This window comes from Hipposideros armiger, unplaced genomic scaffold, assembly GCF_001890085.2.
Source record: "Hipposideros armiger isolate ML-2016 unplaced genomic scaffold, ASM189008v1 scaffold_39, whole genome shotgun sequence".
Lineage (NCBI taxonomy): Eukaryota > Metazoa > Chordata > Mammalia > Chiroptera > Hipposideridae > Hipposideros > Hipposideros armiger.
This window is the reverse complement of record NW_017731389.1, coordinates 4373239-4401158: the sequence shown is the minus strand read 5'-3', so window position 1 is coordinate 4401158 and position 27920 is coordinate 4373239. Positions and strand designations below refer to the sequence as shown.

At 40.6% G+C, this 27920-nt stretch overlaps 2 protein-coding genes across 4 annotated transcripts in view; both read right to left on the bottom strand.

Moving 5' to 3' along the window:
• The window catches only part of SLC16A9 (solute carrier family 16 member 9), a 50669-nt gene extending 50178 nt beyond the window's left edge, over nucleotides 1-491 (bottom strand). For both annotated transcript variants that reach the window (XM_019638422.1, XM_019638423.1), the window contains exon 1: nucleotides 301-491. The gene's annotated coding sequence lies outside the window, so the exon portion shown is untranslated. The remainder of the gene's footprint in view (nucleotides 1-300) is intronic.
• A 15077-nt stretch (nucleotides 492-15568) lies between these two features.
• On the bottom strand, nucleotides 15569-26721 carry MRLN (myoregulin). Of its 2 annotated transcripts, XM_019638415.1 has the most exons (4): nucleotides 26166-26721; nucleotides 24724-24836; nucleotides 17868-17977; nucleotides 15569-16409 (listed from the first exon to the last, which is right to left on the bottom strand). In XM_019638415.1, the coding sequence occupies exon 4, from the start codon at nucleotides 16387-16389 to the stop codon at nucleotides 16249-16251; it is 141 nt and encodes a 46-aa protein (XP_019493960.1). In that variant the 5' UTR covers nucleotides 16390-16409; nucleotides 17868-17977; nucleotides 24724-24836; nucleotides 26166-26721; the 3' UTR covers nucleotides 15569-16248. The 2 variants fall into 2 exon arrangements, with proteins under 2 accessions (XP_019493960.1, XP_019493961.1); XM_019638416.1 differs by lacking the exon at nucleotides 24724-24836.
• Between the last annotated feature and the right edge of the window lie 1199 nt (nucleotides 26722-27920).

Here is a 27920-nt window from a genome sequence, read left to right as displayed (position 1 = left end):
CTCTTCCAACTCGGAGCAAAATGCCGCCCTCATACTCCTGGGAAGACTTGCACACGGCAGAGAAGCACCCCAACAAAATAGGGTTGTCAAGGGGTGGGCCTGAGTGCAGTGTCAGCCCCCCGGCACACAACCCAAACTAGAAACCAGTTAGTTCCAAGCTGCTTGGGCGCGGGTGACAGCGTCGCCGCCGCCGCCTCCTGCTGCTCAGAGTCCGAGGAGTTACTTCTCGCCTGCGGGAGGCTGGGAAGCACCAGGGGTTGCCGACCCTTGGGACACTCCCCGCAAGCTCCTGCCCTTTACCTGTGTACCGGCCTCGGTGGGGGACTCCAGGGCGCAGCACCGGGATCGGTGTCCCGGACGGGCCCGGCGGGAGGTGCCGTGGGGATCTCGGCCGCCGCTCTCCCTTGCAGCTCCGGGCCTGCAGGACGGCTATTTATTCGGGGGCCCGGTCCGGGCCCCGGCCCCTACCGGAGTATTGGGCAATCGGTCCCGCTACGCGCTGCCCCAGGAGCCGCCGCCCTCTGCCCCCGCCGAGCCCCGCAGCGGCCGCGGCCACATGGAGGGAGGGAGCCGGCCCCCTCTTCTGGGCTCCACCTTCTCTCTCTCCTCCTCCTCCTCGAGGAGCTATTCCCTGTGTTTCCCACCCCTTCTCACTGTCTTCTTTTTCGGGGCACCCTGGCCAGTCTGAACCGGTTATGACTGCGCGGGTGGCTGGGGGAGGAGGAGGAGGCGAAGGAGATGGAGGTGGAAGAGCGGGCGGTAGGGGCGCTGCTCAAGCTCTCGCGGCTCTGAGCCGCGCCGGGCCAAGTCGGCCAGGAGGAGGAAGGGCACTGCCCGGGCTCCAGCCCGGGCCCGGCCGGGAGCCATCGAGTCAGCAGGAGAGCTTGGCACCACCCGCCAGCCGCCCTCCCCAAGCGCATAGGCGCGCGACGCCGGGAGCCGACGGCTGCCGGCCAAGGACTGTGCGCGTTTGCAGGGAGCCGGGGTCTAGGGATGTGTGCGAGTTGCCCCTGGTCTTCCAGGCTCCTGGGGCCGCTGGGCGCCCTTCTATCCGGAGCTGTAGACCCAGCTGGCAGTGATCGCAGAGAAGCGGGCACCAGAACTCTGGAGTCGGTGCTTCTGGGCCATGAAGCGTGAGGATGCCAGTGGCTGTCCTTTGTGACAGCTCCACGAAAAGGAGGGTGCCTCCGCAGTGCGCACAGCGTGCCGAGGGAGAGAGGCTGCTTCTAAGGAGGTTCCGTCTGTCCTGAATGAAGGTGAACTGCACTAACAATACACTCCTATCTTTGGCTGAAAGGTAATGGGCATGGTTGCTGAAATGGATGTGTGCTGCCTCCCCAGAGTCGCGGCAGCAGAATGGGGACAGTCCATTAGTTATCGGGCTCACCAGGTGTGTGAACCCTCTAAAGTAATATGCACTTTTTCGTTTCCTGTGTGTGTGGACGTATTTTTGGAAAGGTGCTCCATACCTTCTACTAGCTTTTCAAAGGGGGCTAGGGTGGTCCATCACCGGGATGAGAATTTCCTTATACACTGAACGCTCTGTTCAGCCCTGACTTACACAAAGACCCTACACCTTGCAAAGGGTAGGTTTGTTTCTGAAGTCCAGATTAAGCTGCCTAACCTTCCTGAGCTTCCTTTTCCTCATGTTGCCTGCATCAGGGATCCAGTCTATGTGAGATGAGAATTATTCAAAAACCAAACCAAAACAAAACAAAAAACTCTTTGGACCCTGGCGACACATGCCGAGTTTTCTTATCGATATGAAAACAGTAGTCAATCCCTTTGCTCCCACGCCATTCGGTTCTACCCAATTTCCTGACTTAACACATTACGGGGAAGAAAATGGGAAGTGCTAGCTGATGTTATTTTGTTTTGCCCTGAGAGGGAGAAAGATTAGGGAAAAATTAATAACAGTGAGAATAAGAGAGATGTGGTCCCAGGAATAGCTTCTGGAAGGAAATATGGACAGGTAATGCTATCAACACCATCAAAAATTTATTCCTGAAAAGAGGAACTTCTCAACATGTTCTAATTTTGAACATAATGGTTACTCAAATGGTTGTGGTCACTCATGTGTGTTCACTTTGTAATAATGCATTGACCTCTACACTGATCATTTGTGTACTTTGCTCTATATGTTTCAATAAAAGATATTTTTAGAGAGTTTTTTCTTATTCAAATACCCCCTAGTCACCAACCTCTTGATAGTTGGTCAAACCAATCAATGTATATGAAGTTATATTTGGGGGACAAGGAAACCCTACTTGAAAAATATTTGCATTCACCAATTGTTTTCTGAAGTTGCCATGTCTCTGTTCTTATCTCCACCAAATTTTCCTAGATTTCTTTTAAAGAGAGCGTATGATCAGCATTCCATGTCTGCTCGGGCCATTCCACGCCTACCAACTAAGAACTGAAAATGAGCTTATCCTTACACACAGCATGGACCAACTTTAGTGTAGAGTCGCCTGCATCCCACAGGTCAAAAACTCAAATGGTTGGCTGGGGGTCCAGACTCAGAGTCCTGAATGAAGTAGGCAGAGGACAGCCAGAGAACTTAGGAAGCATGGAAGCTTGCTTTGGAGCAAGTGGCCACTTGGTTTAGGGCATTGCTGCCAGGCTGGAAAGTGAAAATTGCCCCCATCGCCTGGTGAAGGTTCATTGTTCAGTCACACCTCAGCAGAACTCAGAAATCTAACCCAGCCCTGATGCTTTACCTATGAATGGACTTTGACCCAGAGAAGCTAAGGAGGTGCCTGATCACCTCCCAGAGCAGAATGGGGTGGGGAGCAGGTTTGCAAAGAGTAGACAAAAACTACCTCCCTCCTAGCATCCAGAGTGTTCAGCCCCAGTGACAAGAAGATGCAAGATCTGCTTGCAAGATAAGAGTCAGATCCATTCAGTATCACTGGCTTTACAGCTCTGTGTAGCCCCTGCCCTTTGGGTCTCTCATGGGGCCATAAGTCGATGTATATTCAGCAGGATGAAGCGAGAGAAAAGGACAGGTCATTAAATAAGCTGGATTTAAATGAACCTCCCTTGGGAAGAAAGAAACCTGAGGGAAAACCTTTAAAGAAAAATTAATACAGAGGTGATGCCCTGAACAAAGGAGTTTGTTCTTTGCCTTGTATTATTATCATAGGGCATTTATTAAGGAGTTTGTGATTTGTGAATTCTAAGTTCACCCTTTCTTAGAATACTTGCTGCCTTAATCTTTCAGCGAATAAGATGGAGAAATTAACCTGAAAGTGCTCTGTGGTCCTCATCCCAGCAGAAACAGAGGACAGAGGAAGGCATGAGCTGGTCATGGGAGGGTGGGTCATTTGCATAACACCTGGGTCACTGGTCCAGCGCCTGCCCAGCTGACCAGGCTTTCTTTCCTGACTTATTACACCAGGGTAGGTTTCTTTTCTTTTGTACACACTGTTCTTATCCTGTTTATGAATGACAGCATAGCTACATAGGCACTACACTTTGAACTAAAGAAAATAGAATTTAGAGTTTTTATAACTGCTCAGAGATCTAAAGATTATTCTATTAATTCCATTTCTTTCGTTGACATTCTAACAGATAAAGGATCAGAAAACAATAGAAGTGGATAAATCATTCCCCCTGATGCTTGTAGAGCTTTCGTGGAAAAGGACAAGTTTTCAAATGTTAAAACTGACCTTTGTTGTTATGACCGTGCCATTGAGTTGGCTCTGACTCCTGGCAACCCGAGGAATGAGCAAGCTGTCTCATGAAAGGACTTTCCAGATAAGAAAAATAAAGATTGAGCAAAGGAAGTCCAGCAGCCGTTCGCCACTAAGGCAATGGTGTGTCGTTCCAAACCACATGTTCTCAGTCCATGGTGTCACAATCACCAAACACCTACGAAATATAAGTGCCTCTATGGGAAAAAGTGACCTTAATGACATACTATATCATATTTTTACTTGAAATTCTCCAGAATATTGCTTCATCTTTTCTTGCCTTTACTTCATCATAGTGTCTGGCTCAAATGATTTTAATTTTTGGGGGGGAGGAAGCGGGGTGGGGTGGTTAGAGATAAACACTATTCTTTGAGCACCTGGTAATTACCAAGAACTATACTATCTCATTTACCCCTCAAAGCAGTCTCATGTGGTTAAGTATCATTACCTCCATTTTACAGATGAGAAAACTAAACTGGAGTTCAAAGAGGTTAAGCTACTTGCTGAGTCACTCAATAGATAAGTGAGGGAGTAGGATTCAGGCCCTGCTCTGGCTGATTGCTAAGCCTGGCCTCTTCCCAGTCTACCTTAGAAAAATGATTCAAGGCTGGTAAGAGCCAACACTGAGGACTGACATCTCACATGGAGTAACTCGTCTAAGTCTCACAATAAACCAAAGAAGTAGTTGCTGTTATAATCATTTGTGTTTTGCCGATGATGAAAATGAAACAGAGAGAAGTTAAGTAACTTGCCCCCAATCACACAGTTAATGAGGGGTAGTCTGGGATTCAAATTCAGTCATCCAGGCAGCAGAGAAGCATGCTCTGAACCACCACTCTATAGTCTTATGAAACTGGAAATCAGAAATGTAAAATTACAGAGTGTGCATGGCGTGTGTGTGTGTGTGTGTGTGTGTGTGTCTGTGTATAGGTATATATATTTTCCAGTTCATATCCTTCTGACTTGTATTATGTGGTTTCAAGGTCATAACCCAAAATGACCTATATCTTCATGTGTACCCGTTACCAAAGCACCCTGTATATCTCCATGTGTAGTACTCACGACATCTGTAATGTGCTCATCGTTTGTTTGCACGGTGAAACTCTACTTTTCTGAGAGCAGGTACCGTCTGTCTTGTTGATACCGGTTCCCTAGAGCACAGTGAATGACCAAATGAGCAAATGAATGGCTGCATGCTCAAGCTGTCAGTTTTTGTTTTTTGGGTTTTGGGGTTTGTTTTTTTTTGCTGCAACAGATCATTAAATTCTTCAGTTGCCTTACTCTGCCAAGCTGTGTTCTGTTCTAAGTAATTATAAGAACTGTTTCATTTAATCACATTGGGCAAGTACTACCCATTTTACAGATGAGAAAATAAGGCATTGTGGGGTTCAAAGGCCCCAGGAACTGTCCAAAGTTAGAGAGCACCAAAACAGCAGAGACAGGAGGTAAACACAGGCAGTGTGAGTCCAGGGTCCATGTCTGTAAGACGATGGGCAACCCAGCCTTCATTCTGCTTGTCCACAGCTTTATCCCAGGACCCAGGACAGTGCTTGGCACATAGGAGATTCTCCATAAGTATATTGAAAGCTGGAAGAAGAGAATCTTCTCGTGTATCCATGATGACAGTTTAAGGCCATTTCCCACCTTTTAATTCATTCATGGAATTGTGTATGTTGCAAATTCTGTTCATATGATCTATGGTGCATCATATTAGATAATAGATTACCAGAGAAAGGTATATACCCAAAGGTTGGCTTTTGAATTCAAAAGTACCAGTGAACTCAATTTCTTCTTCTGAAAATATAGGTGGAATTGTTTAATATTATTTTAAAAATAAACATAACACCACTGAATTTAATCTTTTTATGAAAGTATCAATTTTTTTACTGTGCCTCTGCCTAAGTGTCTGACTTACATGTATTACGTAGTTTCAGACAGCTCCAAACAATATTTCAGTTCAAAGTGTTAAGTTTAGCCTTCTTCTCTTCATTACATGATGCGTGGGACAAAAAAGAGAAGAAACAAAAGACATGACCATTGCTCTATGTACAGGGTCTATACAGTCCAAAATTTGTGGATAGTTCAAATACTTTGTCCATGGTTTCAGCAAGTAAACTTAAAAATATATGTATGATCACCTTAGATCTACTCAACATGCTGGGACTTTGTTTTATTGGCTATGATTTAGCAAACTGTAGCTAACCCATGAAACTAAAAGTTATAAACAAAAAATATACCCTTGAGGGAAAAACATAAAGTCAAGCATGTTCCATAAGAATTTGAACATAGGCTGAAATTGATGCAGATGGAATCAGTCTAACAGGATGAATGAATTTTGTTCAAGATTCAAAGTCCCAGGAGCAAGAGTGTGACTGTCTTGACTTAGGCCATACAACCATCTCTCAGTTAGGGGAAGTTGGGGCAATTGTAGAGGACTCACTGGGGACAAGGTCGTTCTCCAAAAGCAAACTGGGATGCTGACTAAGCAAAACACAATAAGTGTCCTCTACAATGGTTAGACCATGTGAGTTCTTGTCTCCATATGAAGGCTTTATCCAGGAAGCAAAGAGGAATTGGTAAAGGATTCTCAACAGTGGGATGACATGGTTGGATTTCTGTTTCAAAATGATCACTCTTAGAAACCACATTGGAGGCTGGACTGGGAGAGAGATGAGTTAAAAGGCTGATTTAATAGCTAAGGCAAAGTATTATGAAAATGTACTACCTATAAAATTATTAACAGACAAAAGGACTAATCTGAAAAATTAAAAAGTACCATGTAACTGATGGATAAGGGGATTCATAAAAAGAAAAGCTTTGGATGGCTTCCAGGCTTCCCATAATGGCTTAAAAAGAATTGCTGGAAATGAGGGAAGTGTGTCTCACACTGCAGGATCCTCTACAATAGTCCAAATTTCAAATATCATATCTCATTGTTACAATAAAACACACACAAAAAATTTTAAGACACTCCAAATCTAAAATATACCTCCAAGATTCTTTCTTTCTTTCTTTTTTTTTTTTTTCAATTGGAAATGGTACAACATTCTCTGGTCACACTCAAGTTTTCTGATTTGTGGTTTGGATACTATGACCATAGATGGGTAAGTATATGCAATAAAAACAAAAAGTAGAAAACCTATTCAACAGCAGTATAGTGGGGAGTGGTGCCTGCAAAGAGAATGCTAAAGTTTCACTGGAAATAGGCCTATCCTAACCAAGAGGAATCTGGGTTGATAGGTTAAAGAGACCTTAGAAAGAAGGGGCCAGATCCTCTGGCAGCAATAAGCAAGTACCAATCAAACTCCAGATGTACAGCTGACCAAGACTGAGGCATGCCAACAGCTCTATTATCCACAACCACATCCATCACTCTTTACTTGGAGAAAAATCATTACATTTCTAAATCTAAAGTGGTATGACCCACAGTACAAATACCTGGATTTATGGTACCCACCAAGACTCTGGCACCCACCAAATAAAAGCTAACTCTCAACATCATGTACAATGATAATTATGGGTATTTCCTTCCCTTGATCCTGGACCTCTAGACATCAATGGAGGCCGGAAGAGGCTGCTTCTGGGTATTTTAACATTCTCAGGGTATTTTGTACCTTGATTCTTTCCCTTGGCCACACATGGTCATGAATGCTTCTTTTAAGACTTCTGGGTTTGAATCAGCCTTAGAACCAGAATAGGCCTTGGAGATTAGCAAGTACAATGCAGTGTTTAATCTACTCATTTTCAGATGAAAAAACAGAAGTTCAAAAGGCTGAATGATAAGAGGTGAAGGAAATAGAGAATGAGAGCACACAGCCTGAAGCCAACACTACCTATTAGCTTTGTAACCTTGCAGTTCCTTGTTACTTCTGTGCCTATTTCCTCACTTGTAAAATGGGAGAGAATAATACCTATCTCATATGGTGGTTGTAAAGATTGAGTGAATGGAACCAGATAAAATAGCCTAAAACATAGTGCTTATGTGTGCTTACTTTCATGAGTATACCAAAGAACCCCAACTAGGATTTTAATCTTCCTGCTCCTATACATGGTTAGAAGAGGAAAGTTCTATCTATTGACTAAGTCACAATGACCGTGAATGGTTGTCATATATAACATCCTTTAGGAATGTGTCATCAAAACATGCATCTGGCTTCTTGAAATTCATTCAAGTAGATTTTCTGTAGTGATAAGCAGGTATGGTCACCAGTCCAGGGAATCAACAGTCCAGCAACCAGTGAAGTCTGAAAAGTAGTCTTTTAATTGAGAGGACTTGAGTCATTCCTCAGGTGTCGACTTGGGTCCATCTTCTGTTAACAATGCTCTTAATGAATTGAAAGGTTAGATTCTGACTTAGATGTAATTCTTGGATAGGCTATTAGTTCAACTTTTCCTTGGCTGGTCAGGATTATTTTTCAACAGGCTCTTTAGCCAATAGCATTATAACATACCACAAAATAAATCAAGAAATGAACTTTGCTTTGGGGTAGAAAAAGAAATACCCAATGGAACTCCTGTCATGCTGACAACTATAATCTGCAATAAATTTGACTTATGAAGTGTGGCCCAAATAATATATTTTAGAAAGAGAAATATGCAGCTAATGAATACCAAGAGCCAAAAACTCAATCTGCAAAGGGCCTGCTTATGAAAAATGAGCTATAAGAATCATTACACAGCATTCCTCCAACCACACAGCTAATAAAGTGAACCTCCTAACGTAGAAAATAGTGAGGAAAATATCCAGTACTTCGAGCATGCCTGGCTGAGAGTTGGTATCCAGAGAATACTAATTGAATAAATCTAATCTCCATCAATGAAAAAGTATCTCATGTTAACTTGGACCTTTATTATCTGCCCTAAGGTACTTGAAGGAAGTGTGAGTAATTTGTTATGTAATTAAGTTTTTGACAAGAAATGGGTAATAAGGAGCCCAAATTATCAACTGTGATTTCTTGATGGCATAGAGATTTAAAGAAACTAGATGGTTTTAAAACTCAAATCAAGAGGAAGGAGGCGATGCTTTTATATTTAGCTTTCATTTCATCATCTACCTATTTAAGAGATCAAGAGAAAATCTTTTCAAAAACTATAGATATGGGTCAGCCACTTTGTAAAATAGTCTGGTGGGTCCTCAAAAGGTTAAAAGTAGAGTTAACACATGACCCAGTAATGCCATTAACAGGTATATACTCGAAATAAATGACAACAAATGCCCTCACAGACAAATGTGTTCATGAGTGCTCACAGCAGCATTATTCATAATTGCCAAAAAGTAGAAACAGTCCAACTGTCCATCAATGGATGAATGGATAAATAGAATGCGGTATATCCATACAATGAATAATTATTTGGCCACAAAGAATCCAAACACAAAAGGCTATATGTTGTATGATTCTATTTATATGAAATGCTCAGAATAGGAAAATCCACAGAGACAGAAAGTAGATTAGAAGGGCTAGAATGGGTGGGAGCTTTAAAGGAGGGTAGGTGGGAGAAAATAGGAATAACTGCTAACGGGTACTAATGAATATTGGGTTTCTCTATAGGGTGATGAAAATGTTCTAAAATTGATTGTGGTAATGGTTGCACACTCTGGAAATAATAGTAAAAATAATTGAATTGTGCATGTTAGATGTATTGTATGGTATATGAATTATATCACAATAAAGCTATTATTAAAAAACACTACAGCAGATGCAATTTTTGCTCTGCTTACGGTTTTTTTAAAAGCTGTCCTAAAAACACAGCTTTTTAACTCAACTAGTAGAGGGATAGAGCTAATTAACATTGTGACAAGTTAGGGGCCTGACATGATAAGCCTGAAATAACCATGGAAAAATTGCAGCCCTCAGAGAGATGGTTCACTGTTTAACGTAAGTTGTGATGTATGCCAGCACTGATGACACAGAACACCAGAAGCCCTATTGTTCTTTCTATATGCTGCCATGACCAAGTGTCCTTAACCACCCAGGTGGTGGGACAAATGTCAGAGAAGTTACATAGTAGCCGATTTTTATCAATCTAGAAAAATTAATTCCCCATGTGTTCACTAAGCTGTAGTCACACTGGACATCCTAATGTTTTGCTGAGCTCTCCCTACCTTAGGGGCTTTGTACCTGCTAGTCTGTGTATCCGAAGTCCCCTTCCCCAGGTCTCCTCCTCACTGGCTCCACATCAGTCAAGCCTCAGTCCCAACGTCATCTTCTAAGGAAAGGGTTCTCAGATCCTCCTGGCTAACATGTTCTTCCCCACATAAATCCTTTCTCTCATTGCTCTGTTTTGTTTTTGCCAAGGCACCTAGGCACTCTCTGAAATTCTCATGTGTTTATCAGTTTGTTGTCTGCCTCCCAGAAGGCAAGCTCCAGAAAAACAGGTGCCATGATATTTCTCTGTGCCTACAATCCTACCAGATAGGCAGTGAATGCTTGATAAATATTTATGGAGTAAATGATCTCCATGATGCAAGTCACAATCAACTTCATAAATAACACCCAAAAGGTCAATCTTTGTACCTTGAGATCACACCTTATACAGGAGTCCAGGGACACGGACCCTCCAGAGAAGAGTCTATAGTGACCTCCTGGCCAAAAGGGCAAATGTCTCAGACTGGAAACCCATTTGGCCACCAATGACTTCCTGTGCTCTTGCATTAATCATCCCTCATTGTGGTCCCAAGTCAGATAGCAGAGTGAGCTCAGGGGCCTTTCCTGTGAGTTATAAATAAATCTGGACTCAATGCTGATCTCAGACTGGCCTACATGGCAACTTGCTCTCAGCTTGCTCAGTTAGTAGGACTGTTTCCAGTAAGGTCAGCAGATAACCGTCATGCAGAGAGCAACCCAGAACAAAGACCTGGTCTACGTGGTCACACAAACACCATGCATTTCAGATCTCTCATACCTCGACCTCAGTCTCTACAGAAGCAGTTCATCCCGATCATTGCCCAGAGTTAGGTTTAATTTTACTCACTGAATCCCTGAGTGTAGGATTAAGATACTTCATTGGGGCCGGCCGAGTGGCTCGTTGGTTAAGAGTTGGCTTGGGAGTGTGAGCTCTGAGCAGCAGAGCTGCCGGTTGTGATCCCACATGAGGGCCAGTGATGCTGTGCTCTCTACAGCTAAGATGGTGAACAACAGCTCGACTTGGAGCTGGGCTGCTGTGAGTGGCTGGCGACAGCAGAGGCTGTAGCCCCTGCTGCAGTGGGCTGCCATGAGCTACTGTGAGCAGCTGTCCAATGGCTGGTGACCAATCTGCCTCAGCTGGGAAGAGCGCAATGATAATACCAACATGGGCCAGTGAAGCGACGTCCTCCACAACTAGACTGAAGAACAAAAGGACAACAACTTGTCTGTTCCTCTTCCCTGATTCCCCAATTAAAAAAAAATATCTTTAAAGATGCTTCATTGTAGTGCAAACTTTTTGCCTTCCAAATGAGGAGCCAGTGAAAATTCACTTCTCTGGCTTGATATTAGGCAGAATAACTGAATAGTTAAGAATAGGGTTATAGATGATTTTGAGTTGAGGCTCTCGGTTCTCTCACTTTCTGTGTTATCACAGTCAGCATGTCCTGTGTGAACTTGAGCATTCTACTTAATTCCTCTGAGTCTGCACTTCCTCATCTGTAAAATAGAAATACAGCATAGATTTATTAGTACAAATTAAATGACATAATGTATGAAAAATACTTAGCACAGTGTGCTCCAATGAGAGGTATTACCATTTATAAATAATAAGGATTCTAACAGGCATTTTCTGACCTCTCTTCTCAAAGTCAGAAAAATCTCTTTAAGGAACCACAGAACTGGGAAGAATGCAAGGCCAGTTGAGTTGATACCAAGAAATTAATTGTGAAATTAACCCCATGTAGATACCTGAGCTCAGGCATGGCTAGATAATTCGTATCTATTAGTGGCAAGTCAAGAAACACCATCCATTTCAGGTGCAGGGTTGGTTATAACAGTGCATGGGGATATTAAGTTCTATGCAATTTCACAGGAAGCCACCCAGTGAAAAATGTGTGACCTAACCCAGGCTGTCTACATACATACATGCTCTGAATATTGTTGCCATTAATGAAAACAATCCTTTTCCAATTCTGCTGAAGGTAGTTCCAGGCCCCTTACCTCACAGAGCTACTGCTGTGTTCTTGATATTTATAACAATGTCTTAGATTTATATAACTCCTTTCTGTTATACATTTTCAAGTAAGTTTCAGTCCAGGTCACCGTATTTCAATGTAATATGCAAAGCAGGTAGTATCTATGTCATTTTAGCTCTTTTCTTGGTTCTACTTTGTTTTGACAAAGAACTACGAGCCCCAGAGAGGTTAAGCAACTTGCCCGGAGGTCACATAACTGTTCAGTAGCCAGACAGTAGGAACACTTAGTCCAGTGAGCTTCCCTCCACATCAGCGTTTCTCAAATTATAGTGTGCACATGAATCTCTGGGAATCTGCTTACAATGCAGTTTCTGAATTCAGTAGGTCTGGGGGAACTAGGATTCTGCATGTTCAACAAGCTCCCAGGAGTGACTGCTATTGGTACCCTTCTCCCTATCCTTCCTAACACCTCGGCATGTCCTTCCCAATACTTCCCCCAATTGCAGTTGCATCGTTTGGGTATTCCTTCATTTCCCTCCACTAGACTATAAACTCCATGAGAGCGGGAACTATGTTTTTTTCACTCCTTTTACATGGATGCCCAGCACCATGCCTGGCGAAAAGGAACTGAATGAATATTTTTGAAGAATGAAGGAAAAGCAACGTATTTCCAATCACAAAGCCACAATGCTTGAATATTAAGACTCTCATTACTTATTGAAAAGGATATTTATCAAGTATCCTTTGTTGTTTCTAGTCACATTATGCTATCTAGTTGTCATTGCCAGGTCCCAAAACAACAGCACTAAAAAAAGCTCTGCATGGGGCCGGCCGAGTGGCGCGATGGTTAAGAGCTGGCTTGGGATGCCAGAGGCCCTGGTTCGGATCCCACATATGAGGGCCAGTGACACTGCCCTCCACAGCTAAGATGCTGAACAACAGCTCAACCTGGAGCTGGGCTGCCATGAGTCGCCGGCAATGGCATAGGCTGCAGTCCCTGTGGCAGTGGGTTGCCATGGGCTACCGTATGTAGCTAGCAGCCAGCGTGAGCGGCCAGCAGCCGCAGTGAGCGGCCATCCAGAAGCCGGCAACTGATCTGCCTCGCCAGAGAAGAGCGCAATGATGGTGCCAACTTGGGCCAGTGATGCAACATCCTCCACAAGTAGATTAAAGAACAAAACGACAGCAACTTGTCTGTTCCCCTTCCCCCAATTCCCCAGCACTGTTCCCATCCCCCCAATTCCCCAATAAAAAAAAAATCTTTTTTTTTTTTTCTTTAGCTGAGCCATCCTGCTACCTATTGGCAGCTCAGCGGCTGCTCAGCTCGGGCTGGACTCGAACCGCTGTTGCTCAGAGCTCAAACTCTTGAGCAAGCTCTTAACCAACTGAGCCACTCGGCCGGCCCTAAAAAAAAAAAAAATCTTAAAAAAAAAAAAAAAGCTCTGCAGAGTCAGCCCATATAGACAGACCTACACCTCCCCCAGAACCATGCCAGGGTCCAGTGGAACACAATCACATTTTGGGGCCAAACGAAATGGGATGGATTAATGTGAGGCTATCCTAAGGGTGAGGGGGAAGTAGAACAAGCAGGTTGATTGAGGCTCGCTGACACTCAACAAGAAGGGAGCCACATCACCTCTGTCCTACCTGAAGATGCTGATAACACCAACCTCATGGACTGTGGGTTTTCCAAATGCCAAGAATTGTGCTAAGTACTTTACACCAGTCATCTCATTTTATCATCTCTACAAACCTATAACACAGGCACTTATTTTATAGGTAAGGAGGCAGAGACATAGGGTTATTAAGCTGTCAGAGGTGAAGCCAAGGTTTGGACCCAGGCGTCAGAGTCGACGCTTCTAACCATAGGCAGTGTCCACTGCCTGGAATCACAGAGAAAAGAAATAATTGCCTGAAGATGGGATTGACTTTACTCCCTTATCAGCAACCTAATAGGCTCCAACAAATTCCAAATATAGGGACTTTGGGAGAAATACATCACATCAATAGGAAGTGACCCTTATATTCAAAAGGAAGTGTCCGACAATATGGTGTAGGGGTAAAAAAAAGAGAATTTTCTGTTACAACAAATGCTCAAATAATTTGACTCTATTTGGCTTATGGTTAAATATACACCGCTGAAAGGTTAAGTAAGAGTCAGTTAACTAATGAGTCTCAAAGGTCCGAGATTCCTTTCACACTTCATTAGGTCTCTTATGAAACCTCACATTAATGATTGGGCAAAATCGGAGAAGATGGTCCTCACACAGAAGTAATCAGAACTTTGTGAAACATGTGTATCCAATGTAAAAAGTCAAAATTGTCTAAAGGACAAAGAGGCTTTATTTTTCACAAGCTCAGAAAGCAGAAGTTCAACAGTTATATTTTAAACACTGTCAGAAAATGAGGAATCAAGAAAACAGGAAGACAATGCATTGTCATATTGGGTATGTGAAAAAGATAAACAATCTCCCTTATTATATTTAAAAATGTGGAATAAGAAAATAAACAGAGGCAACACAGTAGTCCCCCTTCTTATGCATAGTTTCACTTTCTGCTCTTTCAGTTACCCACAGTCTATCAAGATCCAAAAATATTAAATGGAAAATTCCAAAAATAAACAATTCATAAGTTTTAAATTGTGCACCATTATGAGCAGCGTGATAAAATCTCAAGTGGTCCTGCATGGGATGTGAATCAGCCCTTTGTCTAGTTGTATCCACGCTGTAGACGCTGCCAGTGCCCGTTGGTCACTAGTAGCTATCTTGGTTATCAGATCAACTGCTGCAGTATTGCAGTGCTTGTGTTTAAGGAACCTTTATTTTATTTAATAATGACCCCAAAGCGCAAGGGTAGTGATGCTGGCAATTTTGGATACGTCAAAGAGAAGCTGTAAGGTGCTTCCTTTTAGTGAAAAGATGAGTACAGTATAATATTTTGAGAGATGGACCATATTCACATAATTCTTGTCACAGTATGTTGTTATAGTCATTCTATTTTATTATAAGTTATTGTTGTTAATCTCTTACTGTATGTAATTTATAAATTCAACTTTATCATGGGTGTGCATATACAGAAAAAAAAAACACTATATATCAAGTTTGGTACTATCCTAGGTTTCAGGCATCCACTGAGGGTCTTGGAACATATACTCCACGGATAAAGGGGGTTAATGTACTAAAATACAACCTCAGGGTCTTGAATAAAACTTTGTGAAAAAAGTTAATCTTTACAGATTGGTTTTTAACCACACTTGTCTTATGAGTTCTAACAAGTTCTTGAACATGTTGCAATGATGTTGCTAACTTTTTTTTATATCAGAGGGATTATTCATTATGAATTTGTACCAACTGCACAAACAGTTAACCAGGTTTACTATTTGGAAGTGCTTAAAAGGCTGCTTGAAAAAGTTAGATGACCTGAACTTTTCGCCAACAATTCATGGCTCTTGCATCATGACAATGCACCAGCTCACACGGCACTGTGTGTTGAGGGAGCTTTTAGCCAGTAAACAAATAACTGTATTGAAACACCCTCCCTACTCACCTGATCTGGCCCCCAATGACTCATTTTTTTACCAGAATATAAAGGAAATATTGAAAGGAAGACATTTTGATGACATTCAGGACATCAAGGGTAATACAACAACAGTTCTGATGGCCATTCCAGAAAAAGAGCCCCAAAATTGCTTTGAAGAGTGGACTAGGTGCTGGCATCGGTGCATAGCTTCCCAAGGAGAAGGTGGCTGTACTGATGATATTCAGCAATGAGGTATGTAGCAGCTTTTCTAGCATGAGGATGTGAACTTAAGTGTCAGACCTTGTATTATTATCTACCTTTGGAAGTGACATAATATCATGGATTGTGAAGGCCCAAAACCTGGTCTGCTACTTCCTGGTTATGGTCTCAAGCTAGCATAATTCTTCCAAGATTCAGTTTCTTCATTTGTAAAATGGGGATAACAAACACCTAAGATTATTGTGAACCTTACGTTAAATGACATACTGCTACCTACACACAGATGAAATGTGTTTATAAGAAAATCAGTATAAATGAAGAGATTATTGTATGTTAAGCTTGGTGTGTTAAAAACTAGAACTATTTAGAATTTCACATATGTATGCATCCTTAAAAAAATCAACTTCATTCATAATCGCACCTATAACTTTTAGTCAACCTACCAAATAACAATCATGTTAAAAATTGAGAAGTTTTATGACTCAGTAGTGCAGACTTTGGGAGGAAAAAAATTCCACATCAGTTTATGTGAATGTTTTTTAAACCATCAAGTACTGAGCAATACACAATATTGTTTTTATTATAACATTCTGTTGGCTTCTGGAATAATTGGAGATGTCATCAAATTAAAACCACTCAACATATTAAACTACACATTTTTAGTCACAGGAATTCAATATGAAATTTACTTGTAAAGTAAGGGAAGCCAGCTTTCTAAGAAGTTACAACAACGTATATGATAGACATTAAGTCAACAAAGATAACAAACAAAATTTTTAGAAGTCTTCCCACAATTTCATCTTCCAGACTTGTGGGGGTAGTAGTAGAAATTAATATCCAGTTTTTACAGGTCATATCCCGAAGGCTCCTGCTCGCTGGGGGAAAAAAGAGAGAAATATCCTCAAATGAACATATTTATAATTCTGACTCTTCAAACTCAATATGATATTTGCACTGTAGAGAAATAGAGTTGAAGAAACATCTTGCAGGCAGAACTCTATATATTTGTACACAATCAATGAACTAAAATGTTTTTCTCCCTAATGAATTAAAATATTTTTCACCCATTCATTGTGTACACTTTATGTCATAATCAAATTTTTTATATGCCAAAATTGCCTTTCTTTCTAAAAGAAATAGCTCTACTGCTTCGCAAGGTATATAAATGTCTAATCACTATGTTATACAACTGAAACTAACATAGTATCTTATGTCAACTGTAATTGGAAAGCTTTTTGAAAAAAGAAATAGCTTAAGGAACTATCAGAATAACTATTCTCTTTTCATGTTATCAGTATTTATGAAGTCTTATCTGCTAAGTCATTTCAAGTCTTATCTGCTAAGTAATTTACATTATTTTACAATGACATCAGTGAAATTGCCATTCTTTTAACCTGTACAGTAGGTATCACCAGGAAATGGGGATCTGAAAATATGGAAAAAGGCAGGTGAAAACATTTTTGTAAATTAAACAACAAAAGATCTTTTTCATTTTCTTGATCTTTCCTCATGATCCTCTCTCTCATGTTCTGGTCACTTAATAAGACATCAATCATTTAATTTCCTCCACATCTCTATGTTAATCAAACAACTTTAAAAATAGCTAGAATTTTAAAACACATTATGGAATTTTTAAAAGTATTAATTTGTGGTTGATTTAGCACACTGTTGGAACATTTTACCAAATGCTAGTCAGGTAGGGCATTTAGAGCCATTCTTAACTCTTTTTTCAGGAATGCAAGGTCAAATAAGTCAAATAATTTTCAACTGGTTACATCAAAGTTCCTTATATATACTCAACTTATATATACTCAACTCAAATTAAAAGTAATGAGCATCAATACTTTTAAAAAGTGGCAGGAAAATATTTCCTGCTATTTTCACTCAAAAACCATAAAGGCAGCTTGAGTTTTAAGAGAGGAAAAAAACAGAGGGGAAGGTAGGTGAGATTTATACAAGTGTCATTTTCTACCACATTTAGCAATTTTGATTAATTTCTGTAACAACTAGCCCGTTCCTGAAAGAGGGAATGATGTGCCCCAAATTACACAGCAATCATTAGCTAAGTAAACATCTAGAATTTCCCCCTGCACTCAGCAATCCCTTTTGCTTATGTTACAGAAACAAGGGCTAAGGATAATACACGGGTTTGCAAAGTGACTTTCTTTCTCTCTCATAACCTCAGCCTCCACCTTATGTTTGTGTTCTTCTGTTTGTGTTCTGAGGGGTACCTTCAATTTTCTCCAACAGGAAGGGAGAGACTGAGATTGGAAGTGAGGAAAAGACCAGACAACTGGTGGGGATTGAAGGCTGAATAGAAACCCATTTCTTACCTGACTTAATCCCAAATCGGGGCAGATAACACCTTGGTTTTCTTCCTGTCTGGTCTTGCTAGAACAAAGTGCATTCAGCACCAGCGGTCTCTTAGCAACAACCTTGGTTCCTGGGTCAAAGCACATTAAAAGGTTTTACTGGATAGTTGAGGTAGTGTGAAGTTGAGGTGCAGGGAGCTTGCATGGAGAAACTCTACAATTACTCTCAAAGAAGTCAGGACGGAGATGTAAAGAGTGGACCTTGGAAAAATTGTATAGCTAAGAACTGGCAGGGTTAAACTGAATTCTAGGATTTTCCTGCCAGTGCAAACATTCACCACACTTTTAAAACAACAATTCTCCAGTGGAAGAAATGGGAGTGATGTTATTTAAGGGCACATACCTATTAACTAGTAGATAAGTCCTGGAGACCTAATACATAGTCAGTGATTATAGACAATAAAACTATTATAAACATGAAACTCACTAAGAGACTAGATTTTTATTGTTCCCAACAACTAGAAGAAATGATAATTATGAAAATACAAATAGAGGTGGTAGGTAACGCTATTATGGCCATCATATTGCAATATAAATGTATCAAATCAATGTTGTACTGTTTAAACTTATATAACATTATATGTCAAATATAACAATTAAAAATTCCCCCCAAATTATTTTAAATATATTTGCATCAATATCTACCATGACAACAAAGAAAATTTCTCTGTCTGAGAAAGGCAACATAATTCATGAGATTGCACATCAGCTATAAATTCTATGGGTTTTTTTTTTATCACTTTTATGAAGAAATTAGAAAATCTCTAGAGGAGAGAACTCATTACAAAAGACCAGGCTATAAAATTCAGCCACAAATGGAAGATTATGTATCCAATAAAATGATGATTATTACAACTATAAAATAATAAAAACACTACTTAGAAAATTGTTAAAAAATATTTAAATATGATCAAAATCCATATTTTATGACCACCTGTTGTACTCCTAAGTATATACTCTGAATAAATGCATAGATATCCACACCAGGACACATATCCATCACTATTCGTGATATCCCCAACTTAGAAACAACCCAAATGCCCATTAGTAGATAGATAGGTAAATTCAAACAATGGAATACTATACAGTAATGAAAATTAAGCTACAGTACATACAAAAAGAGGTGAATTTTACAAACATAATATTCAATTTTTAAAAGCAAGGAGCAAAAGAAAACACAGTGTAAGTGTAGGTATGTAAAGTAGAAAAACAGAGTTAAAAGTGCATGTTTAAGAAAGAAACTCATAGATATAGAGAACAAACTGTTGGTTGCCAGAGGGGAGGGGTGTGAAGAGATGGAGTGGAAAGGAGAAGGGGTTTCAGAAGTACAAACTTCCAGTCATAAAATAAGTCACAGGGACATAATGTACAGCAGAGGGAATTTAGTCACTGATACCATCATAACTATGTACCATGAGAGAAAGTAAGGAAAAGACCAGACAACTTGTGGGGACTGAAGGGTGAATTAGAAACCCATTTTTTACATGACTTAATCTCAGGTCATGGCAGACTACACACAGGGTTACTAGTAGATTTCTTGTGATCACTTCATAAGGTATATAAATGTTGAATTACTATGTTGTGTACCTGAAGCTAATATAATATTGTATGTCAACTCTAATTAAACATTTTTGTAATATGTAAGTGCGCTTAGGGGTACATATATGAGTGTATGGGTGGCAACTGTGTCATGGTAAATTCATCAAGAGAAGCAAGGGATTGGCTCACATAAAATCAGGATGGTGGTGACATTAGTGAGGGTAAGGGAGGAGTAAGCAGGGATGGGAGCTTCCAGCAATGTTTCGTTTCTTGTCCTGGGTGTGGTTACGTTGGCAATCACTTTGTAATGACTTGTTAAGCTGTAAATAGAAGTTTTATGTGCTTTTCTGTGTGTATGTTAGACTTCACATTTGAAATATTAAAGAAAACAGAAACACCTACAAATGTCAACAGTGCTCATAGTGGTCGAGTTTGGATGGAAGGATGATGTGTGATTTTCTTTTCCTTGCTTTTTCCATTTTTCACATTTTAATTTAAAAGCATGGTGCTCATGAATTTTAGAAAACTAAAGAAAGTAGTCCCATAGTTGTTAGTCTTCTTCCTCCTCCCCATATTAAAAGTAATATATACTGATTTTATTTTTGTCAAACCAATCATTGCGCAAATGATTATAGACTGGTCTTTTGCAGTAAATTTACTCTTTTGCTAAAGAACATGTTCTTGTCTTACTCAAAATGTGCATGACAAACAGGGATGGGGGTGATTCTTGTGTGGTACTTGATGTTATATCTGCTTGTAGATCTAAATCACTGGAAGGACTCAAATTGTATCGTCACAGGTTTACAAACAAACTCAGATTTTACTGTGGATTAAAATTGTGAGTATCACAGTACATTGATTTGCATTAGCTAGAAGCTCGGTTAGCAAGTGTTTTTTTATTTGGGACTGCAGAGACATTCCTTTGGGGGAAAACTGTTTAACAGCAGCAACTTTAAAAAAAATTCCTTGTTGGATAAAACATATACCAAAAATATAAATAAATTTCAAGCTAGTTAGGACACTTGTAAAAGTATGCTAGAACATAGGAGTCTGACAATTAAGTTTGCAAACTTGTTGCTAACATTTTTTTATATCAGAGGGATTATTCATTAGGAATTTGTACCAACTGCACAAACAGTTAACCAAGTTTACTATTTGTAAGTGCTGAAAAGGCTGCAGGAAAAAGTTAGACGACCCGAACTTTTTGCCAACAATTAATGGCTCTTGCATCATGACAATGCACTAGCTCACATGGCACTGTCTGTGAGGGAGTTTTTAGCCAGTAAACAAATAACTGTATTGGAACACCCTCCCTACTCACCTGATCTGGCCCCCAGNNNATGGCTCTTGCATCATGACAATGCACCAGCTCACACGGCACAGTCGGTGAGAGAGTTTTTAGCCAGTAAACAAATAACTGTATTGGAACACCCTCCCTACTCACCTGATCTGGCCCCCAGTGACTTCTTTCTTTACCAGAAGATAAAGGGAATATTGAAAGGAAGACATTTTGATGACATTCAGGATATCAAGGGTAATACAACAGATCTGCTGTCAATTCCAGAAAAAGAGTTCCAAAATTGCTTTGAAGAGTGGACTAGGCGCTGGCGTTGGTGCATAGCTTCCCAGGGAGTACTTTGAAGGTGACCGTAGTGATATTCAACAATGAGGTATGTAACACTTTTTCTAGGATGAGTTTGTAAACTTAATTGTCAGACCTCGTATATAGTGTGACTATCTCAAGACCGTGGTTTTATGTTGAATGTGTAGTATTTAAAAAATCATAGCTAAAGTGACGTCACTTCCAGTTTCTGATATATAAGATATCTTAGGTTGTTTTGGGCCAAATATATTTCATGTTGAAATTTCAGATGATTACAAATAATTTCCTCTCCTATTTGAAAGCCTGTATCTACCTTTCTTTTCCCTCTTTCCAGAAGTCACTGGAAATCAATTTATTATTCAAAACTCATCTTATTTTTTCTTTTGACTCAATCAAGAGTCTAAACAATCTAATTCAAACTGGACTGTTCATTGTTTATGGAATGTTGAACAGCAGTATCCCACAAAGTAAGTTAGACAAATGGAGAGTAGCAGTATCCTTTGGTCTCTGGGAGCTGAACTTCATTGTATTCTCTGTTCTTCACCCTGACCTCAGCTTGTAGGTTCTTGCCTTTAAAATCTTTACAATTGTGTTTCTATATGAAATGGGGTTTCTCAAATCAACTCTGACTTCTGAGACAATAAGAAGAGTGCATTTGCTAAATGGCTTTGTCCCCCAGCAAAAACAGAACAATGCAAAACAAACAAACAAAAATCCTCTAGTATATAAAATGATCGCTAATACTAAGACATTACCATTTTCTCAGTTTCTGTCAACTTCTACTATTTCCACTTATTAGGCACGAATTCTTGGTCAAGACAAAGAACAGAACATACTTTGCAAAGTCTCTTTTACAATCAAAAGAAAAACACTTTTCACTGTATTCAAGTCTTAAACATGAGTCACATTTCAAAATATTTTCTTTTTTGACAAGAATGTGCTAATAGTACTTCTTGTTTCCATCAATATCTAATGGTCAAGATAATATTGACAGAGGTTCCCTAGAGATACATGTTGAAAAATGAGACGTAATTGAAATCTGCCCATTTTTTGCTTAATCGGTCTTATAAGTAAAGTACGAGCATAATGATGGCCATTTATTGAGGGTCTAGAATGTGCCAGGCTGTTATGCACTATTGGGAGATGGAGCCACTGCCCAGCTAGTCGGTATTCTATGTTGGAGCCTAGATGCTACTAACTCAGGACTCCAGTCCCCAGATGCCACCCTCTTTCAACTACATGGGTTTATTAATGTTTTCAAATAAAAAGTCACTTTTAAAGAGATCTGTATTACAGTGGAAACTGACTGTACTACAATGGAAATAGCCGCACGTCATTATTAATGGCCACGCTTTTCGGTCCTGGCTCGTTTCTGCATATGTGAACAGCTGGTTGAACAGGGGGATGGACAGTCTTGCAGTGATCCCTCTGGGCCTGGTGACACTGAATTTGCTAGAATATAGCAGCAGTTGTTAATTTATTCACATCAAAACAATCTGCTCTTTGTAAATGGAACACTCACAAACCACCACTAGGATCTTGCTGTCAAGCAACTAGGTTAGCTCAAAGTACAGTGTTGTTTTTTTTAATCTATTTTTTATTATCTTTTCCTATCTGCAATTTTATTCTTGGTTATTACTAATTTGTTATCCACCCACTGATCAACTTATGATTGACAAGTGTCTCCCCTTGACCTCCGTAACAGTAGCTGGACAGAGAAATAACAAGAATGTTTCTAGGATATGGTGATTGAGAGATGGGTCTAGAATCAGACTGACAGTGTTTGACTCAGATCTGCCACTTACTATGAGACCTTGGACAAATTACAGTAACTCTCTGTGCCTCAGTACTTCTTTAAAATGGGGGTGATGATAATAGTACCCACTTCTTAGGGTGGTGTAAGAATTAAATGAGATAATACTTGTGTCTAGCACATAAACATTTAATTTAATACATGATGTTGACTAGTATCATTAATTATCATTTAGCATATCACCACCTAGATGGTATCCTTTGAATGAATCATACTTTCCAGCTTCTGTTTAAGTACATGATGACTCAGATAGATGAGAGGTAACCCTGACCCCCCAGGGGAGCAGCGGGGCCCTAAACTTCTCTTCAACTGTACCTGCGATGCTTTCTTCCAATGTCAGCATCTGTCCAGTTTGGGCCTTCCCAAGCCTCTACCATGTTTCCCCGAAAATAAGACCGGGTCTTACATTAATTTTTGCTCCAACAATCTACATTTATTCATGTATTCATGTACAAAAATCTACATTTATTTAAACAGTCACATCTGGCTGACAATCTTACTGGGGCTTATGTTTGGGGTAAGGCTTATATTACGAGCATCCTGAAAAATCATGCTAGGGCTTATTTTCTGGTTAGGTCTTATTTTCAGAGAAACACGGTATGAACATGCCTCAAATGTTTTACGTAAATATTTTGGCCCTAAAATAATATTCCTACACACAAACAAACATGTCCTCTTAATCATCCACTACCAAGACTCCTGAAGGCTGAGATTACCTGCTAGCACATTCCTACCCCACACAGGAGATTGGACACTGCCCCTAACAAGACATAAATTACTCAGTTACGGGCACTTAACATTAAGAAATACTCTGGAACCAAAATAATCAAAATGTTTTCAACCTGCTCCCTGCCAAGTTCCCCAACCCTCTCCATGAATCACGGCTGTAGTGCTTACTAGGCCAGAGGAACTGCCCAGAGCCCTGGCTGGGCACCAGCCCTGCCAGGTTTCAACAGGAAGCCCCAAGACAGCAGATCCTTCTTCTGCGGTATGAGGAAGCAGCACTGGCACTGAGGGTGTCAGCAAACACCCTCAGGCTTTGGTTTTACATCTGCAGAACTCATATGTCCAAACAATTGTCACCCTAAGTTTGGGGTTGGTGAGTGGAAGAGAATAGAGAACCTCTGGACCTGTTTGAGTTCTCAGAAGCCTTTGGCAAAACCTTTTCAACTACCTTCTCGGCCTGCAACACACACTCCTTGGCGTAGGCTCACTGATGGTGATTTTCTTACCCATTGAGGTTTTGATCCCTGACACCAGCTAAATGCTATCTAGAGACAAGTTTAGCTGAGAAGGCAGATGGTTAGGTTGCAGAACACCATTTCAAATTAAATGAAAGTCTGTGACCTCTTTTAAGGCAGAATTCTATTTCCAGCATTTAGCACAGGACTTTGAACAAAATAGGTGCTCAACACACACACACACACACACACACACACACACACACACACACACACACACACACACAAATGTGGTGGGCAGATGAGCTGTGACTTTAAGGTGCTGTTCTTCTATGCCCCACAAGCTCTTTACTTAGAAGGTGAACCCAAGGAGGAGCCCTGAAAATCATTGAATCATTTTCCAAGAGTGGATAGCCTTCCCAGGGGAAGTCTGACCAATGATGCCCATTTCTGGTGAATAAGTTTTGGGTGTGAAGGCCCTGTGAAATGTCAATAGCACCCTGTCTCTACTTCTCATGTATCATGGGACAAGCCCCTTCTGACTTGCATGATGCGATAACTTCTACTTTCTATATTTAGAGCTTATTGATCCTTTGCTAAGTTAGACTGTATCTTGCACACAATAGGAATTAAATAAATGTTTGCAGAATGAAAGATTGTAGAGGAAAACAAAAATCTCACCCTATCTCTGAGTTATGGGGTGACACTTTGGGAAGCAGGCGTGCTCTCAGACAACCCCTCCTTTCTGAGTCATCCAGACACAGAGTCGAATCCAGCAAGGCGGTGAACCAGTCCTTGGGAACCATAGAAGCATGTAACCAAAAGGAAAATTTTAGAATGCTGATTATAGTAGAGCAGGTAAGTTTACCAAAACAATAGCTTATGCTTTGAAATTGTTTTGCAGGGTTCCCCACCATTGTTGATCTTAGCTGTAGCCTAATGTCCTGAACTGCAAACCATAAACCACCCTCCAATGCTCCCATCCTCAGCATTCACACAGCCTACACCATCCTAAAGACGAAGTTATTAAAAGCAGTAAAAGCCAAGTATTGTCTCTACAATTTAGATTAATGTTTCCCATCCTGGACCACATCGGAGGTTCTAGGTTTGAATTTGAAACAAATGAAAGGTGATTAAGAAGATTCAGGAAAAATTCAAATGAGGGACTTCTTAAATAATGTTACCATACTTGGCCACTTATATACATTAGGAGTAAACCCCACCATCCTGTAAAACGGGTGATGCCTCTCATTTCACAAACAAGGAATGTGAGGGTCAGAGAGGTTGAATACTTGCATAAGATCACACAGCTTGCTAGTGGTCCAAGCCAGGGCTTGATACCAGCCTCCTTCCAATTCACTGCAATGCCTCCCTTACACATGTTATTTAGAAGCCTGATGCATATGTTCATAGGAATTGAACATCCGTAACCAAAGCAGAAAGCCGTATTAGTCCAAAGTCCTGAAGAAGGACTGGAGTGTCAGGTTTCATCTCAGCTCACAAGGGTCAAGCTGGGCATTGGCCTTTCTGGGTGTCAGGGTCCTCCTTTCCAGAAAGGAAACACAGTGACCGACTTTGCAAGGTTCTCAGAAGCAACCATTATAAAAAGGCTGCAAAGACAAAGCTTTGGCTAAAATAACAAGAAGACAATAAATCCACAGGCTAAGACAGGTCCCTCCTCTGATCCAAATCTCAGACAGGCAACAACGAAAAGGCCCAAGTTCCCTGTCCAATACTCTCCTGGAGATACTTTCCATATGTGAAATTTCTCTTTGAAATCACAAAACCCTGTATTTGGAGAGGAAACACAGGGAAATGGGAATATCTAGCACAGCCACAAGGCTTGGTCAAGTAATTTTGACATTATTAAACCCTTGCTTCTCCTCCTGCCTTTATTTAGTCAGGAGGAAATGGAAAGAATAGAATTCTCATTCATTAATCTATCTTATCATCAGCCTTATAAAAATTGGAGATGTTGAAATGCAGTGGGAAGGAACTGGCATTATGAGTCTAAGTTTTAACCTACTAATTCTCCCTGTACTAGAAGCAAACAAGGGTCACGCTAAATTTTCGTCCTACATCAACATTCGAAAGTGCCACGATTTTCAAAAACCAAAACTTACTGTTCAGGGGTTCAGTAAGTGAAGTCCAAAGTCAAGGAGATGATCTCTCTTGTCTGTGAAAAACACCATATGCTCCTAGGTGGATCAGGAGAGTCACTGGGATGTTATTAATAACTGGCTTAGAGCTTTATGGAGAAACATGAGCCAGACCATCATGAGAGGAGGCAAGTGGAAAGGAATTGACAGACACAGGTGGGATAAATTATGACCAAAAATACACTTCGGTCCACACAGGAGCTCAAATAACCCATGAGATGGGGATCAGTCCTTCCACAATCAATACACACTTATGCCAAATATCCTAAGAGTTCAACCATCAACTAGCAAAAAGACCCTTACTGTTTAACTCTCTTGGAAAAGGACAGGACTCATTGAATGTTATTCTTCTCCTTTGTTCTTTTAAGCCATGCTTTCTCATGGATATCTGAGTATCTTCCCAAATTTATACATTTTTTTCCTTGTTTCCATTGACTTCCCCCATATTTAATATATACATATAAAATGGATTTTCAAGTGTACCTTCTCAGTCTTTTTGAGATTTGTTTACCTATGAGAATATCAGCCTCTCCCTCTCTCTCTCTCCTTCTCTCTCTCTCTCTCTCTCTCTCTCTCTCTCTCTCTCTCTCTCTCTCAAGATCCCAAATCAATTCCAGGAAGTGTATGTACTTGTGTATTCCGGGGAGGAGGGAGGACCTTGCGATCGTATCAAACATCAATGGGAAGCTATAGCATTGAAGTCCAAGGAATGGACGGGTAATCGTGACCCAGGCATTGGTTTGTCACGGCTCTCCCCTCCTGAACAGCTGCTTTTCGGAAAAGCCCAAGTCTATGTCTCCCTTCCCTTCGGCAAGTGATATCAAATTGTTCAGATTCTTAACAGTGTGTCTTCAGACCTAAATTGTATTAAACACTGGCTGTGTATGAAGTATTCAAAGAAAACTGATGATTAGACACAAGCTACTGAAATACATAAAGATATAAATTGAAGGGAGCAAATGCTTGTCAAATTGCCTTATTCTTAAGGCTATAGCTGCCTGTCACCCTGGCTCAGGCAGATTTTTGAAAAAAAAAATGCTTTTTCAAACTAAACCCTTTCTCAACTAAATGCTGGGGGGTGGGGAGGCTGGAATACTCCACTATAGACCTCACACAGTGGATGCTTTTCTGCCAAGGCGATTGCAAGAAAGGGAAGTTAAAAAACTAGGGTTAACCGGTCTAAAAAGGGGGGAGGGGAGGGGAATTTGAAACAGGCCCTTAATTTTTTTTTAATACTTTGATCAGTTTACCATTTTTGAGTACGAACTGAATATATATATCTTTATAGAATATATTCATGGACTATTGTAAATATATTATGAGCATAACAAAACAAATAGAAATTTTTAAAAGAGAAAATTTAAGAATAAACATTTTCTTAACACTCTCGGTGGGCCATTTTTATCGGTTCCTGGGGCATGAACACCCACTCTGCAGATGACTAGGGAGTGGTTCAGAACCATAATGCCAGCACTTTATTAGCTGGTGTGGGTTGAACTGTGTCCCCCAAAAAGATACGTTCAAGTCTTAACCCCCAGCCTTAACCTGTGAATGTGGCCTTATTTGAGAATGCCCTGTGACAAAGGAAACAAACACTGGAGTGATGTGTCTACAAGCCAAGCTTCTCAGGGCTCTCAGACAATTCTCAGAATGAGGCCCTCTGGTTGCCTTCTTTTCCTTATGTGGTTCACAGAATTTCAGAAACTCCAAAGGTCTTTA

Coding starts and splice junctions, on each gene's coding strand:
- MRLN (XM_019638415.1), bottom strand. CDS start 16,389: ATGACCTGTAAAAACTGGATATTAATTTCTACTACTACCCCCACAAGT.